Source organism: Triturus cristatus, chromosome 4_2 (genome assembly GCF_964204655.1).
Source record: "Triturus cristatus chromosome 4_2, aTriCri1.1, whole genome shotgun sequence".
NCBI classification, from domain to species: Eukaryota; Metazoa; Chordata; class Amphibia; order Caudata; family Salamandridae; genus Triturus; species Triturus cristatus.
The window spans coordinates 214,810,464-214,826,353 of NC_140586.1; the positions used below are offsets into that span (position 1 = coordinate 214,810,464).

Here is a 15,890-nt window from a genome sequence, read left to right on the forward strand (position 1 = left end):
GTAGGGCTAGTGATCTAGGCCACTAGTGGGGGTGTCGACGTTTCGACCCGGCTTGGGGCTAAAAGAGGGGTTTGTGGCCTCAGCCTTGCGGGTCTTCTTCAGGAATAGATGGGCAACCTAGAGAGGTGTGATGGATGAGTCCTACACCAACAGTGTATGTACGAGACGCCCAGTCATCATGTGGAATAAATCACAATTGGGCATGTCCTCCCGTGAGTGAAGGTCATGGCATGGCAAGGAATGCACTATGCTGGCAAAGGTAGACCGGCATCCAACCTCGTGTAAATAGAACCTTTAATTGTGGATCATTTCGTATGGAGACTCCTTCCGTGAGTCCCAGTGTTTTGGAGCCAAGGCAATGAATGCTGTTAGGCTTAAAAGTGATCCGCGCTCTGTGACCGTCTTCCGCTCGTGATGGCTGGAGACTGCCAACACGAGCGGAAGACGGTCACTTTCTTCTCCCTCAAAACTAAATTCTGTATAGTATTGATAACTGTGAGCTTACGCATCGAGGCTCTTGAATTTATTTTTGTACTCGTTACTGTGAAGTTGATATACATCAGTACTAAAAACAGAGGTCTAGGACCATTGTATTCTGTATCACAAGTTACTCTGAGGCATGCTGCTAACAGTTGCATCGCATGCCTTGATCAGAAACGATAATTTGTGAGTGAAAAATACGCATTTTCGTGTGTGTTTCAGGATGTTTTTTTTTTTTTTTTTAAATCGAACTTAAAGGTACAAGATTTACCACATTATTGGTTGAGTGACTGGATAGCTCATATTGAGCATTCACACCCACAAAAAACAGACACCGTGTAGATAAGAGGAGTTTTTAGGTCCTGAAGAAACGCCACATGATCATTTCGGACAAAACAAGGCGAGAAACATGTTAAACAAGTAAACTATTAATCCACCAAGCTGTCTAGGACAATTCTATCCTGTGGTAGCGAACGTTATTTTAACTAGGCTTGTGAACTCATTCATTAAATCTATTGTTTTTAAGCATCACATCACCTATTTTAATACACTTTCCTCAAACTTATCTTACCAATCTACACCACATTTGTAGCCCACATACTCCCACTTCAACAAACGGGTAATCTCAAAAGATCTCCCTCAAAGTGCCCCCCACGTTTGTGCCCATCAGGCATGACAGCACCAGCCCAACGAGGAACTAGCCCAATGATCAAGCATGACACCCATTCGGATGTGTGAGGGCCCTTGCTCCTATTGGAACATATTCCTTACTTTAGAACCATCTTACTCAATCGTTCTTTACTAGGAACAGCATACCTTTATTGGCAGTCTAAATGTAAATTAAATGTAAATTTGATACTTGTATAGCGCACTACTCACCCGTAAGGGTCTCAAGGCGCTTGTACGAATACCGCTGTGGAACCCATCCTGGCTTTCCCTGTGAGGCGTCCACTCCTGGGCACCCCCAAGGTGGAGGCCAGGCATCCTTAGCGTTGTGGGGGCCGTTGTGGAGATTAAGCAAGCTATTGCCCAGAGTTGCAGAGTGGGACTCCATGATTGGAATAGGCACCGAGGCAAGAATTATCAGGTCCGTGGAATTATTGAGCCCAAGACCCGCCGAGGCGGGGAATTGAACCCTGGTCCCGGGCTAGACCTCTGCATCAGGGTCTGCCGCTCTAATCATTGAGCCACACTTCTCCACAAAATGTATTTTGTAGGCATCATTACTATTATGTCAAAGTTTCAATGGTAATTACAAGTGAAGCTTGCTATATGTTGGTGAACACAAAGTTATTTTCAATTGAGGACTCAAACACATCACAGGAAGGTTCCACTGGTTTCTCACAGGAGTACAGAAAATGATCCTCAGTAAAGGATTCAAAATCCCACCTTAGTGAAAAAACCCACCCGATATGCCCATCACTCTGCCCTGGCACTAATGTTATTTATTTGCAGAGTTTAATATAGCGCTGGCTAGATCCAGAGGTATCAGAGCGCTTTACATAAGGATCAGCGAGTTACAAGTTACAAAATTACATCAGTTACAGGAGCCAAGTATACCATAGGAGAAAAACAGTGAATACACAATAACATGGGTTATTAACGCATAGCACGGCCAAGGCACATGTCAAATGGGGCATGGAAGTTAGGGGGGGAATGTTAAAAAGTGGGAAGGGATGCATAATCGGGTCAGGCAGACAGGCAAGAGGGAAAGTAGTTACAAAATAATCACAGTAAATGACATACAAACCGGCTGGGGACCAACAATCAAACATCCTGTGAATCAGTGATAGTATAAGATGGGAGGGGAGTAGGAGAACAGAGGGGGGGTGGGGTGGGGGGGACGAATAGAGGAAAAGAACAGACAGGCGCACAAGGAGCAGGTCTAGCAACACTGAGGATAGGTCGAAACTGCCAAGATGGAGGACACAGGCAATGGGAACCGACAGCATCAACCAAAAATGGCAGAACACACAAAAATCCAACATGACAACCACAAGGCAGCAGACTCACAGGCTTCACGCAGGGTTGGATGGAGGAGGCAGCCACATGACTACGGAGGGAGGAGGGCAGGACACCGCTGATCACAACGCGGGTCGTCGACGTACACACACCCGGGGCTCAAGGGGCAGCAGCATAGCCATTCAGACTGCCGCAAAGACAGAGGAAAGTCAGATTAGGGCGCCAGGCAACAGCCCCCGCGTGGTGGCGGCAGCAGCGGCGGGGACCAGGAGGGCGCTCCTCCCCAAAACTCAAGAAGCAAAACAAGCAAAGAAAATGGCGGAACGCATACACGAAGTCGAACTCTCGACCAAGGACCTGTCTACGGATACCGACCTTCTCAAAACGCCAGGTGGCCGAACTCCAAACCACCCAAGAAGCACTGACATTGCAGCTTGATGATTATGAAGGCCGCATGCAGTGCAATAATATCCGAATCTTGGGGGTGCCGGAATGAGCAGAGGGGCCCGCGGCAGACCTATTTTTCGAGGACCTAGTTCTTAACCGCCTGAGGCCGAAGGGCCTCTCCCAACATTTTTCCATTGACCGTGCGCACCGAGTGCCTGGTGGCAGAGCAAGGCCTGGCACACCCACTCGACCACTGTTGGCGAGAGTCTTCAACTTTCGCAACAGAGATGTCACCCTCCAAACAGCGAGAGCAGCTCCACCACTGGTCACAGACAATAGCAAAGTCACTCTCTTCCCGGATTTCACCCTGCGAGTCCAGAAACAGCGCTGCAGTTTCTTAGACGTCAAATGAGCACTGCGAGACCAGAGCATCAAATATGCTATGCTGTTCCCGGCTAAACTACGGGTGGAACCGGAGGGGAAGGTATGGTTTTTTACTAGACCGGAGGATGCCTGGGACTGGCTCGAGGGCTGGAGAACAGTTGAAAAACGTCACCGCAAGCCGGCTGGGGACAGAGGTGGTAGAGGCAAGACGAGTCCGCGAACTGAGCTGCAGCCGAGCGATGATGTGGGAACATGGGGCCCAACAGGATCGAGTCGGGAGGCCTCGCAGGGATGTGACTGATTTTTGGTCCACAAGACTGATCGAAATGAGTCTTGATGACCACAAGACGCTCAACTATGTACTTGCATCGCACAATACCTTCAGCAGGCCATTTGGTATGCATAAACCAGCAATGTAACTATCTCCGCCTCCAGTGGGGATATCGTCAAGCTATTTGTTTGTCAGGGAAATATCCTTTGACTGGCATCAAGGACACACTATGGTGTCAGAGGTTAGGGGGCATGTGTAGTTGTATTAATAAATGCCTAAGGGAGTGGGTTTGGATGACATTCCTGACACTGTTGAGGGCGGGCGAAAGGCACTCTGCAAGTTGGGGGTGGCAGGAGGTTCTGTGCCCGCCATGCAGGAAGGCAGGGGGGGGGGTGGGAGTAGGGAGGAGGGGACTGGAGGGAGGGGGTGTTTGGTTTCTTTAGTTGCGATGAAGATTGCAAATTTTGTTGTGCATATGATTAAGTACAAAGGACATATAGCTCTGGCACGTTATACATCACAGTACACAATGGAGCCTTTGCCCTGATGTTGCATTATGCCTATTGCTGATACTATGGCCGCACGCACAGCGCTGAGCTGTCTCCGCATATTAACGTGGAACGTTAACAGGCTGGGGGAAAACTAAAGCAGGGGGTGGTGCGCCACTATCTTAAGCGACAGGCCCCAGACTTAGTATTGCTCCAAGAGATGCACCTTCACAGTAACACCTGCAAAGCTCTTGACCATTGGGGTTACAGACTGGTAGCACATGCCGGGTTCACATCTAGCTCTCGAGGGTGTGCATTCTCATCCGTAAACAATGCCCCTTTATTTTAGGTAATATTTGGACCGATGACTTGGGTAGATACGTTGCTGTGGCGGGCACGTGGGAAGGGAAGCCCCTTAATATGGTCTCAGCCTATGTTCCCCCGGCTCTCAAGACGTCTACACTCTCTGATCTTGGCAAGGTGCTACTGGAGCTCCCAGTCGGCTGCCTGGTGCCGATTTTAATTTGGCCTTGGATGGGTGTGTGGATCGTCTGCCTCCTAGACCGGATGCACACGACACATCCGCCCTACGGGACTTTATCCCCTGACTCCAGGCTTTACATTTCATTCTGGGGCCCACGAAAGTCAATCCCGTATTGATCACCTCCACTACTTTAGTGAGGCCACGCTTCTCGCCGGGGGCATCTCCGACCACTCCCCAGTTATGACCCAATTGATTATATCCCTGGAATGTTCACGCCTTACCCTTTCCGTCACTCCGTGGAGCCTGAAAATCCTGCATATCCGGAGTGCTCTCCTGGAAGGGGTTGAACATTATTTAGCAGAAAATACTCACTGAGTGCAATCTAGCGGTACGTTATACGGGGCCTTTGGGGCAGTGATCAAGGATCAGGCGCTTTCACTGATGGCGGGCCGTAGGAGGGAACAGATGGCTAGACTGACTGTATTAGAACAGGAAATACGAGACTTGGAGGACTAGGTGGCGGTCACTGATGACGACCGCTCTATTCATACCTTAGATATGAAGCGCCTAGACTATCGACAGTTAGCTAGAGACGCAGTCAGGGCTAAGTATACGGCAACTGCACACAGGGTTTACAAATTAGGGGACTCCACTGGTAAGATTCTGGCGTGGTTGGAACGGCGTGAAATGGCTCACAGATGGGTGGCCCTGATAGAGACCGCTACGGGGAATCCGATATCTGACCCTCAGATTGCTGAGGCCTTCGCCTCTCACTTTGCCTCTATATATTTCTCCATCACAGACACCACTCTGCAAGACTCCCGAAATCTCTTGGCCACAATTTCCGTTGCGGTCCTCACCCCGGCTGACCGCGATTCCTTGGAGGGGGACCTCACCAAGGAGGAGCTGACGACCGCTATCAATGGCATCAAATCCGGCAAGGCGATGGGCCCCAACGTGCTCCCGATAGAACTTTCTAAGCTCTTCTCCTCCAAGATAACACCCGCCCTGCACGCCATGTATGTTGAGAGCTACCAGTTGGGTTTTCTCCCCGGGGAACTGATGCATGCCACTATAGCGGATATACATAAACCGGGCAAGCCGGCCACGCGCTGTGAGTCTGATCGACCCATTTCACTGTTGACGGCCGTGAATAAACTCCTGACTAAGGTATTGGCCAGCCGGCTCCTTCCGGTGCTGTGCAAAATCATCCACCCTGATAAATCTGGCTTTATGCCTGGCCGAAATACGGCCCAGAACCTCCGCCGGCTGCATGGCGTACTGGGAAGGGCCGGAATCATCCTAGAGGATGCGGCACTCTTATCCCTAGACCAAAAATGGCATTCGATGTCATCAAGTGGCCCTACTTATTTGCCCTTCTCGATCGGGTGGGGTTCAGCCCCAATTTTATCCGGTGGATCCAACTGCTATACACGCGCCCCACAGCACAGGCGGTAGTTAACCAACACACCTCCAGTAGTTTCAATTTCGGTAGGGGCACCCGTTGGGGTTGCCCTCTCTCGCCCCTCATTTTCGCCCTCTTGCTGGAACCGTTGGCGACGGGGATTAGGGGCCTGCGGTGGAAGGACCAACAGGAGGATAGAATTTCTCTCTATGTAGACGATGTCCTGTTATATATGGCTACCCATAGGGCCTCGATTCACAGAATTTTACATATCTTCGCCATTTTTATTGCCCACTCCGGTTACACTATCAACTGGGGAAAGTCGGTCCTGTTTATGCTGCGGGGTCCGATCCCCAAGAACATCACTATCACGGTTGCCGATGAGGGCTTTCTCTACCTCGGCATTCACATCACACTTAACCCCACCCAATTCTTTGAGGTCAACCTCCTGCCTCCGTTGGTCAGATTTCATAAAGAAGTCATTCACTGGTGGACGCTACCCCCGACTCTGATAGGTAGAGCGGCGTTGTTTAAAATGCTGGCCCTCCCTCGCTTTTTGTATGCGCTACACAACACACCCCATGAGGTCCCGGATACGCATTTTGTCAGTGTGGAGAGAGAGGTTAGAAACCTCTTATGGAATGGAAAGTGTCCACATATTGCAACACACAATCTTACCAGGGGGTGGTATGATGGGGGAGATTGCGCTGCCCGACCTGAGGCGCTACTATTGGGCCTCCCAGTTAGCGGTGATAAACCAATGGGTTTTTGCCCAATCACTGAAGACGGCATACCGCACTGACAGGTGGGTCAATTCCAAGGGTGGTTACCAACGAGCGCTTTACTCCAACCCCAAGAGACTTCCACTGACAGGCCCGACTGCTCACACTGTGACAATTTGGCATACAGTTACCAAACAAATGGGTTGGCATAACAGAATCACGTCACTCACCCCCTGTAGGAATCTAAACGATTGGGTACACTAAGTAGATCTCCGGGGTTCGATAAATGGGACCTCATTAGTCTTTCCTTGGTGGGGGACCTATGGAAACGCAGCGGCATGGTCTCATTCGCAACTCTTCAAAAAGAATATCCACTTGCCGAGACAGAAACATACCATTACCTACAAATTAGGCATGCCCTCACTTCTGTGATCTCTAAGGAGGAGGCCTTGCCTGAGGCCACCCATTGGAAGACAGATTTCTGAATGACCCCTGATAAATAAGGCGATCTCGCTTTCTTATCGCAAACTTATCAATAACCAACCTGACCCCCTTGGTCGGACTTCGCCAACAGTGGGAAACAGATGTAGGTTATTTAGAGGAGGACAACTAGCAGGAAGCCCTCTCCTCTCCCCGGGTTGTGGCCATCCCTATGCACCTACGACTGGTCCAGCTCAAGGTCTTACACAGATCCTACTTATCCGCGCACACACTGGTTTAAATGAGCCATCGGACAGATGCCTGTTGTCTCAGGGGGTGCGCTTCAGAGGGCACTTTCTTTCACATCATATGGGAGTGCTTGCGGTTGCAGTCCTACTGGGAGAAAATAGTCGCTGAATTGGTGGGGGGGGGGGCGATCATGTTGTCTCCCCAGCTTTGTTTATTAGATGTTTGGGAGGCCACAGACCTGACCCACACCAAACGGTCGTGGTATCATTGGGATTCGCACTGGCGAAAATAAATATTGCTCAGGGATGGGGTACTGCTGTCTCACCGGCCTATTCAAAATGGGCCAAGGACATGGACAGGGCTATGCTCGCCGAGAAGGATGTGTTCATGCACAGTGGTTGCCCGGCGAAGTGTGACCACAAGTGGGCAAAGTGGAATGTCTCCAGGGGCGGACTTTGTATATCCCCTACAGTGGAATTACACAAAAATGCGCGGATATCGCTGCTCTTTATTATTTACCTATATAATGTGCTGTAATATATATAACTATGCAATTGTCATCCCGGTGTCTCTTTGCAGGTTTGTGTGCCCGTAACAGTTTATTGTATCATCACAACTGTTTAATAAAAAGAGAATTACAAAAAAAAAAAAAAAAAAAAAAAAGGAAAACTGGTCAGCAGCGCCGTAGTACTCACCACCGCTGAACCCCTGCTGGGAGAAGCAAAACTCATACATCTCCGTCGTCGCTAGGGAGGTGGTGCAAGAGGACAGGCAACCGCAGCAAAGCCCGGAGGGTAGGGGACGGCCAGGAGGTGAGATCCCCAGCCGATCCCCTCCCCAGGCACACCCCACCGGTCATTGGCCGATGAAATGGCTCCGCCGCCAGTAGATCCTCAGCAACGAGGAGAGGAGAGGAACACACAGCGGAGAGAAGAGGACAAACAATGTCCAATGTCCGGCTGGGTAGGTGATGGCTGAGGTGAAGAGCCAGAGCCAATCTCTTCAATAGCAGCCTAAACAGCTCCACCGGGCATTGGCCATGTTGATTGAGGCTCTGTGGTCAGCACACTACTCAAGGTTCATCGGAAGATCTCCAACTGGGTCGTGGGAACTGGAGAGCCGAATGGCCGCAGTCCATAAGAACCTCAGGTGAGCAAAAAAAAAAAAAGGTCCAAGGGGGTAGATTCCAGGGGACCAGGGCCAAAAAGGAAATCCTGGCCAGGGAACTCCCGACTGGAGCTCCTTGTAAATGTTACCTCTTTAGTGGCAAACCACCACATCATCGCGGATGGCGGAAGTACAACAGCAGCGAGGGAATAACCAAGCCCAATACACGTACAACAGCAGAACCGCCATGGATCCAGCCCCACAGGCCTATCCGCTGCTGCACCTCATACGACCCAATACACGCCTGTCACCGAATCATTCAACATGCCCTCAATTGGATAATCCAACACACATGCATATCATTAGGTAACACCCTGTGGTCTAAACAGGATGGTTCAGCATAAACACGTCATTAAAGGACGAACAAGACTGTCACACTGGAGAACATCTCTTAAAAAGATTGTCATTTTCCGCAACCTTGCCGCTAGAGGAAAGACCACAACATGTCAAGTTGTCTGGCTCCACCATGCTGTGACAACTTACACGTTCTGAGGTCCGCTCCTGTTGCCAGTGCCCTTGCCTGTTCACAAGGAGGTTCAGAGCTTGCATATGTACCCTCCGAGGCGAGATACCTTCTACCATTCTTATTTAAAAGCTATGCTTTACTTAGCACCAATTTCCCGAAAGCCATCTGCTTTACTTCCCACGGTCCCTCACCTTCCCTTTGGAAGAAGGACATGGCTGCCATGGATCAGACTCCCTACTTCTACCATGGGCAGCTCTTCTTCCTTCTGCGCTCAGGAGAGTACTGCCAACACCGCCAGACTGTCAATAGCCGGGCCTTTCCGGGCAACGCAGTGCATGCCAGGATAAGAATGGGACATTGCGCAGCCATAGAGGTTATAAGTGCCTTAGACAGGACAATAGGGCTGAATGACAGCAACAGCAGACATAGAACAAGCAGTGTTGTGGGCGGGTGAGGTGTGACGGTGGTGTGAGACGGCACAGGGGGATGCAGAAAGATGCATGCATTTTGGTTTTTTTACCAATATAGCAGTGCCAGCAAAGATGTGGTAGCGGTTGCAAGGAACAACGTAGTTAGATTCTATCGAAGAATATATTTGTGTATTTGTCTTTTCAAATATATTCTTTTGATGGAATGTAACCACATTGTTCCTTGCACCACGTTTTTGCTGGCACTGCTATGTCAACAACAAAGGGAGACAAAGTGTTCGAGTCTCAGCATTGGCTCAACATCCTGTGATTTTGAGATAATCACTTAATTTCCCACCGTGTCCCTGGAGAGGGCCTGGATAGCTGCGCTATATAAACCTACTTGTATAATTTAAATTAAACACACAAAAAGCAAGCAGCAATCTCGGAGGGGTGGTGGGTCAGGCAGCAGCGTTGTGAGGGGGGCAGCACAGGGAGATTAAGTGATGGCACAGCAAATGAAGCAGACCTCAGTTTCATGCACAAAGTAAACAAAACAGAACATTTAACGAGCAGAGGCAGGCCAACAAAAAAAAAAACAAAAAACGAGAGTGCTCTCAAAGTGTTCTAAATAACCTGAAGAGTAAGAGCACATATAACAGGGACAGTCATCATGGGAGGATACTGGAGTCCAAAAGGAGGGATTACTAAGTGTATTCACCAAACAAATCAGGCATTTCCAAAAGGACAGTAAGAGGAACCCAATGAAAAAGACGGGCGGTGCTTCAAGCCCATATTGTAGATAAAGCATGTCTCAGAGAGACAGCACACGCACTGCCTAAGCAAGACATTAAAACCACCAGCAGTGAGAAAAACGCATAACAGCAAACTAGCAGCCTTCAAATGAAGTGTGCTGGTGTATTTTCAAATATAGGTGAAAGCAGTTGTCACTTTGAGTCACTGCGTACAGATATGCAGAAAATCCCAAAATAGCTCACAGTAGGAATAGGAATAACCAACATGTGCACCTACCTTACACGTCCACACACTCCATATGCACTCTTGAAAACAAAAATCAACAGTTCTCCCTCTTACAAGCTGAGAACGTAGCCAGGAAACCCACTCTCAACTTATATGTGCCTTTCTACCAGTCTAAGACAATTAAAATTGAGACTAAAAATTGGTATCCTTGCTATTCTTTACACCCGATTATGATAGGACATCGAGATGCTGTTCCTCATAAAACACTGCTACATATGCTTTTCTTAATGTACTCACACAGATAGGCGACTCGGCATTTGAAACCCGACGGGAAACATGCAGATCACAAAAAAAGGCATTTAACCTTTTATCGTACTGGAATAAGGACGCTATGGGGATACTTAGCACCCAGTAGAATTGGAATAAAGGAAAACACGCCTGTTCCTTTGGGGAATTTACCCAACCCTAAGGAAGTCCTGTTGGATGAAACACGTTAGCTGGGCGGATGTACGCATGTTATCTACACTGCAATAAAATGAAACAGGAAACAGATGAATAAAGACTCCCTGTTCAATATATTTGGATTTGATGGACTTATTATATTTTATAACTGGATATAATATAACTATATGCTCCTTTTCATCTTGTGTGTATTGATAAGTGTACTTTAATCTTACTATAATACTGCAGATATTATTTCTTTTAATCATCTCATTACTACATACTTTACTGAAATATGCATAATTCTATGTTTATCATACATACCGTTAGTAAAGCATTCTTCCACCCATCAAAGGGTCTAGATAGCATTTCCAACAGAAAAAAAAATCCTTGACCCCAACTTCAGGAGTTCCAAATAGAAATCAATACCTGCTGTCCTGTATTTGTTTTTATGTGCACATAAGGTACATATAGTTTACAGTTATTTCACACTATGCAAATTACCAAATGTTTAATAAAGCCTTGGTTCTCCTTTAAATACAGTATTTCTTACTATATTAAACAGTCACTGCTTTGCATTCAGACTACAAGAACCCTAAAAGTACATTTGGTTAAGATACAAATACGCTGTACATGTACGTTCACATTCATATATAAAGGCAGTAACTCCGCTTTGGTTGTGCCATTAGCCTGCTCCCTTTAAAATGGGGCTTATGTTGATGTTGTGACACCACTTCCTGTGAAGTCATTCACTGTGTTCTTATTAAAAATTGCCTATGGCAATTAGTCTGCCCACTTTTTTAATTAGGACTTGTGCCTGGCTTGGCAGCAGAATATGAAGGTTGATTCAAGATGTAGGCTTTGGTAATGAGGCAGGCTACAGTCATTCGGACGCATGTAATCAATGAAGGGATTTAATAATGGCTGTAAAGTGCTCACACTTTATATAGTACCCAATATAAGCTTTGCAGACCGGCTCCAAAAGATAATGTAAGATAATGACCATAAGTCTTAATTGAAGGAGAGTATAAAAATGATTTCACGTGCCAAATGGGAGTAACAGAGGGTGACTTTGTAACTCGATTTTGCGGCTTTATTATCACCACCCAATCAATGGACATCTGAAGGTTTATTTAGCATTGAGGGATTCAAACATATTACCCAAGAGCTTCACACCAGATATTTGCTGCCAAGCTCTTCGCCATCTTACTCCTACATACAAAACTAAACCCTCTACCGACTCAATTCACAGCCCTCTTCTTCCATGTAGTTTATAAAGCTCTTTATTGTAAACCTCTCAAATGCTTCTGTAGCCCTGCCCACGGGGCATTTACTCCTGTTGCTACATATAGTTCATCAATTCCATGACTGAGATAGATTTGTGCAATATAGAAAAAAAAAAACTTTCAGCCCATGGTCTCATCACAGACACATTGTGGCAACCAAATAAATACTCTTTAATATATGATGGTCTGCGCCAGAAAAATAATACCTCTGTACCCAAGACGTCCCCAGAGCAGAAATATGCATTTTAACTGATTACGACAAAACACAGCAGCAGCTCAATGACATCAGGTTGGTCCATAGTGTCACAGTATTACACAGAGGAGCAGAGGATGGACCTCGCTTTAGCCCCTGCTATCACTAACACAAAACAGAGGATTAATGGCATCACTTTTACCCTTATTAATATCACATAATATAGCAATGGAAGTTTAGCCAATCATATAACTGTCACACAAACAAGAAAGAGCAAATACTTGGCTACCACCTGATAAGACAAAGTATATATCACTTTAACCCCTGGTGTCGCTACCTGACAATGTTGCGGAGTAGTAACTCACCTTGTGCCATGAAGTCACAACCACAAGACATAGCAAACACTTCAACCACAAGACATAGCAAAGCAATACATCACTTAAACCCATGACCTTACAACTACAAGACACAGCAGGTCAATAACATCATTTTAGACCATGATGCCACCACTATACATCTCAGTAAAGCAATTACATCACTTGAGAACATGATGGCACAACAAGCACAGTGTTCAGAATAATTCTATCATAAGAGGTGGGGCCCATGTGGCCTCGTGCTTAAGCCCAGGTCACCACCAAAAGATGTGCCAAGGCAACAGTGTCACTTTACCAATGACGTCACGACAACAAAACGTGGGAAAGCAATACCACTGAATCAGCTCGTGCAACAGAACAATGATGTCATGTTAAGAAATGATGTCACTGCAAGGCGACCAGAGGAATGACATCTAGTGAGTACATTATGTCAAACCCCAACACCTCTGTAGACAAACGACCAGGGAACAAGTCGAGAGTACACGCGGGCAGACGGCATTTGCCCACTCTTTTCACAGGGTGGACGCCGTCTACTCGGCCAAAAGGTTGGACCCCACAGAAATATGCTAAACTTGTCCGGGTGTACTTTTCATATACCAGGACACATTCAGCATGGCCTACACATGGTCTCCTTTCTTTCCAAACAGCAATGTGCAGGCAGGGAGGGGGTTATCAGATTTCAGCTGGACCGGTAACAAAGTCAGAGGTTCAGGGGCCATCAGGCCTCCTTTTGTTGGAGTATCTTGGCTGAGCTATCCAGAGCCTCACACACAAATGCAATGAAAGGGAAACAAAGACACACTTCACGTGTACTTGAGAGGCATGCTTCTGTTCAGTCCCTTTAAATGATATGCATGAGCTGTAAAAATGTCAGAATTGTTAGTTTGTCTCAGTATTTGCACAAATAATCCAAATAGCACAGTTTCATTGTATTTCTTTTATAGCGATATAGTTCAACTCATTCCAACACAGGGTGTCAAAGCGCTTTAGATCACACATACATATTATACATTGAGAATAAATCATATGTGTGTAAACAAATGTGTAGGATGTATTACATATGCCAGTGAGGGTTACAAGGAGGAGTCACACATCCTTCATAGCTCGCTGTGCTATATAATAAGGATTACAATTTAGTAACTGCATGTAACAAAAGGATCTGTGTTAAAAGCAGTAACCCACTTACCCGTTTACACAAAATAAAAATCTGTATTCTGTGTGTTACATAATGTACTTGAAGGAGACATATAACCCTCTAGGATTCAAAACAGGGACTAGACAAAAACACAGCTCTCCCCAGCAAATACATTAACCTTCTGAGTTATCTTACCATTATTATTCCCTGAGATTTAGTAGACAGGCACAAAGATCTCTACAGCAGGCGCCTTAACTATATAAGATATTTTCAAATACAGACTTTCAACCAATAAAGCAGAACAGATTTGTTGCCACGTTTGTCCTTGTTGCCAATTTCTTTGTGGCAGGGTTTAAAAAAAATAATGTATATGTTGAGGCATAGATTTTACGTCAGGGTAGCATCATCTTTTTGGCACAACCCTAACACAAAATTTCACTAATTAAAATATTATATTGCGCTTACGATCGACCTCAACGTATGTGTGTGGTCTTAAGATCTGATGTTATGGGTTGTGATGCCACTTCCTGTGATGTTACGTGTGATGTCACGCAATGTGAGGTCACGTTCCATGTCACTTGCATATTGCCCAACTTGGTTAGGCCCGCCACTTCATTTATTAGGACGTGTGCCCTGCAAACGACGTAACTTAAATCACTTGAGGCAATACAGGCAGACTGAGCTACGAATCAGTCACACGAAAGAAGTAAATGGTATTTGTCAACATCAGCCCATACATCAACGCTCCCTTACCCTGGTTTCCCTCACCATCACTGACAGCGTTCCGGTGGGGGGCTGACCTGCACCAACACTCCCATCACCAGGATACAGTCGCCAGTCTTCACACTGCCTTGGAAACTGCAAACCAAAAGCAATAAGAGGGGGCGGGTCTACTTTTTACCTCCGTGTTAAAGGATCCCGGTTTTGACAGCGAGCGAGCTCGCCCAAGATTTGCACCAGTGACAAAAGCCGAACCTGCCACTTCGCGGTGGGGGGCGTGGATTCTGGTTTCTGCGGTAGCAGCAATCACCTCAAGGCTACGGATAAAACTAGATGCAAGGGTAGAAACCACTCAAGACAGTACACACCCCTATGCCCAGGGGTAGCGTCACCTGCCTCTTTCGCCTGATAGCCACACAAAATGTACCACATAAGCTAGTGCAGGGTAGCAAGGGCTGTACATACCGTGACGCATGCGGTTGTAGGGGCTCTCCTCCTCACGGTCGGCTCCCCTATCCGTCGATAATACGGACCCCTGCAGGTAAAATCCCCGACGCTCGTTTTCCACCTCCGGGGATTTTTCGGTGGCTGTGTTTTTTTTATTATTTATTTTCCGCCCCTCCAACCTCCGCCACAACACCGCGGCGCCCCCTCGAGTGAGCACGGAATCCTATTGGACAACAGACTCGTCCGTCTCCTCCGTTACCGGCTGACATTAGTCAGTTTAGGAGTCACTCAGAAGAGAATATACGGCGAGCCCATCCTCCCTGCGTAGATGGCAGGGCTATGCTGTTCTCGTTACCGCTGATTGGTCGTGTCACCTGTCTGTCCCCGCCTTTCAGAGCGCGTATTCGCCGCCCTGAGGGTTTCCTGTCAAGAAGCAAGTGTTGGTGACGCCTTCTCCCAAACTAGAGAAGGAAGGACATTCCCGCCAATGGGCTGCACCGTGTGCAAAGTTGTTGGGCGATGACGTCACTGGGATACAGGCAAACGGGTCTTCTGAGCTGCGGCTCAAGCCTCGTTCTCAGAAAAACTCTTTTCCTTAAAGCTACGTGACCTAGTTTGCTCTGTTTACGGAAGACAGTTTACGTGTTATCGTCTGTATTTGTTGCCTATTGGACGAGGGAGGTAACAGCCCAAGACTGACTAGCACAATGGGTGTTATTGGACAAAATGACGGACCTGAAATGCCTTCTGCACGCTGATTGGTTAAGCGTGATCACTACTTTGGGCTTGAAAGTTTTGCATTCTGTGACAGGACTGGAGCACCGTTCTCTTAGCTTTATCACTACAGCACCCGCGTAAAAAAATAAATACCACAGTCTCAGGAGAGTGTTATGTCTACATTGTTAGTATTTTGTGTAGTGCTTCACTGTAGTTATTCATGGTGTGTTTTATCTGCTTCTTGTTATTATTCGTAATATGCCCATGATCTACATTCTAGAAATTGCCTTTGTGTGAGTGTTTC

At 47.0% G+C, this 15,890-nt stretch overlaps 1 protein-coding gene across 9 annotated transcripts in view; it reads right to left on the minus strand.

Annotated features, from left to right (window-relative positions):
• TNRC6B (trinucleotide repeat containing adaptor 6B) overlaps positions 1-15,220 on the minus strand; it is a 1,192,955-nt gene extending 1,177,735 nt beyond the window's left edge. For 7 of the 9 annotated variants that reach the window (XM_085601248.1, XM_085601251.1, XM_085601245.1 and 4 more), the window contains exon 1: positions 14,888-15,220. Coding sequence is in view for 6 of the 9 variants with exons in the window: in XM_085601251.1 (XP_085457377.1) it covers positions 14,888-14,897 (10 nt within the window). In the remaining 3 variants the exon portion in view is untranslated. Of the gene's footprint in view, positions 1-14,455; positions 14,475-14,887 lie in introns of those variants that run through there. The other 2 variants (XM_085601243.1, XM_085601249.1) reach the window with 2 other exon arrangements.
• Positions 15,221-15,890: the final 670 nt, after the last annotated feature.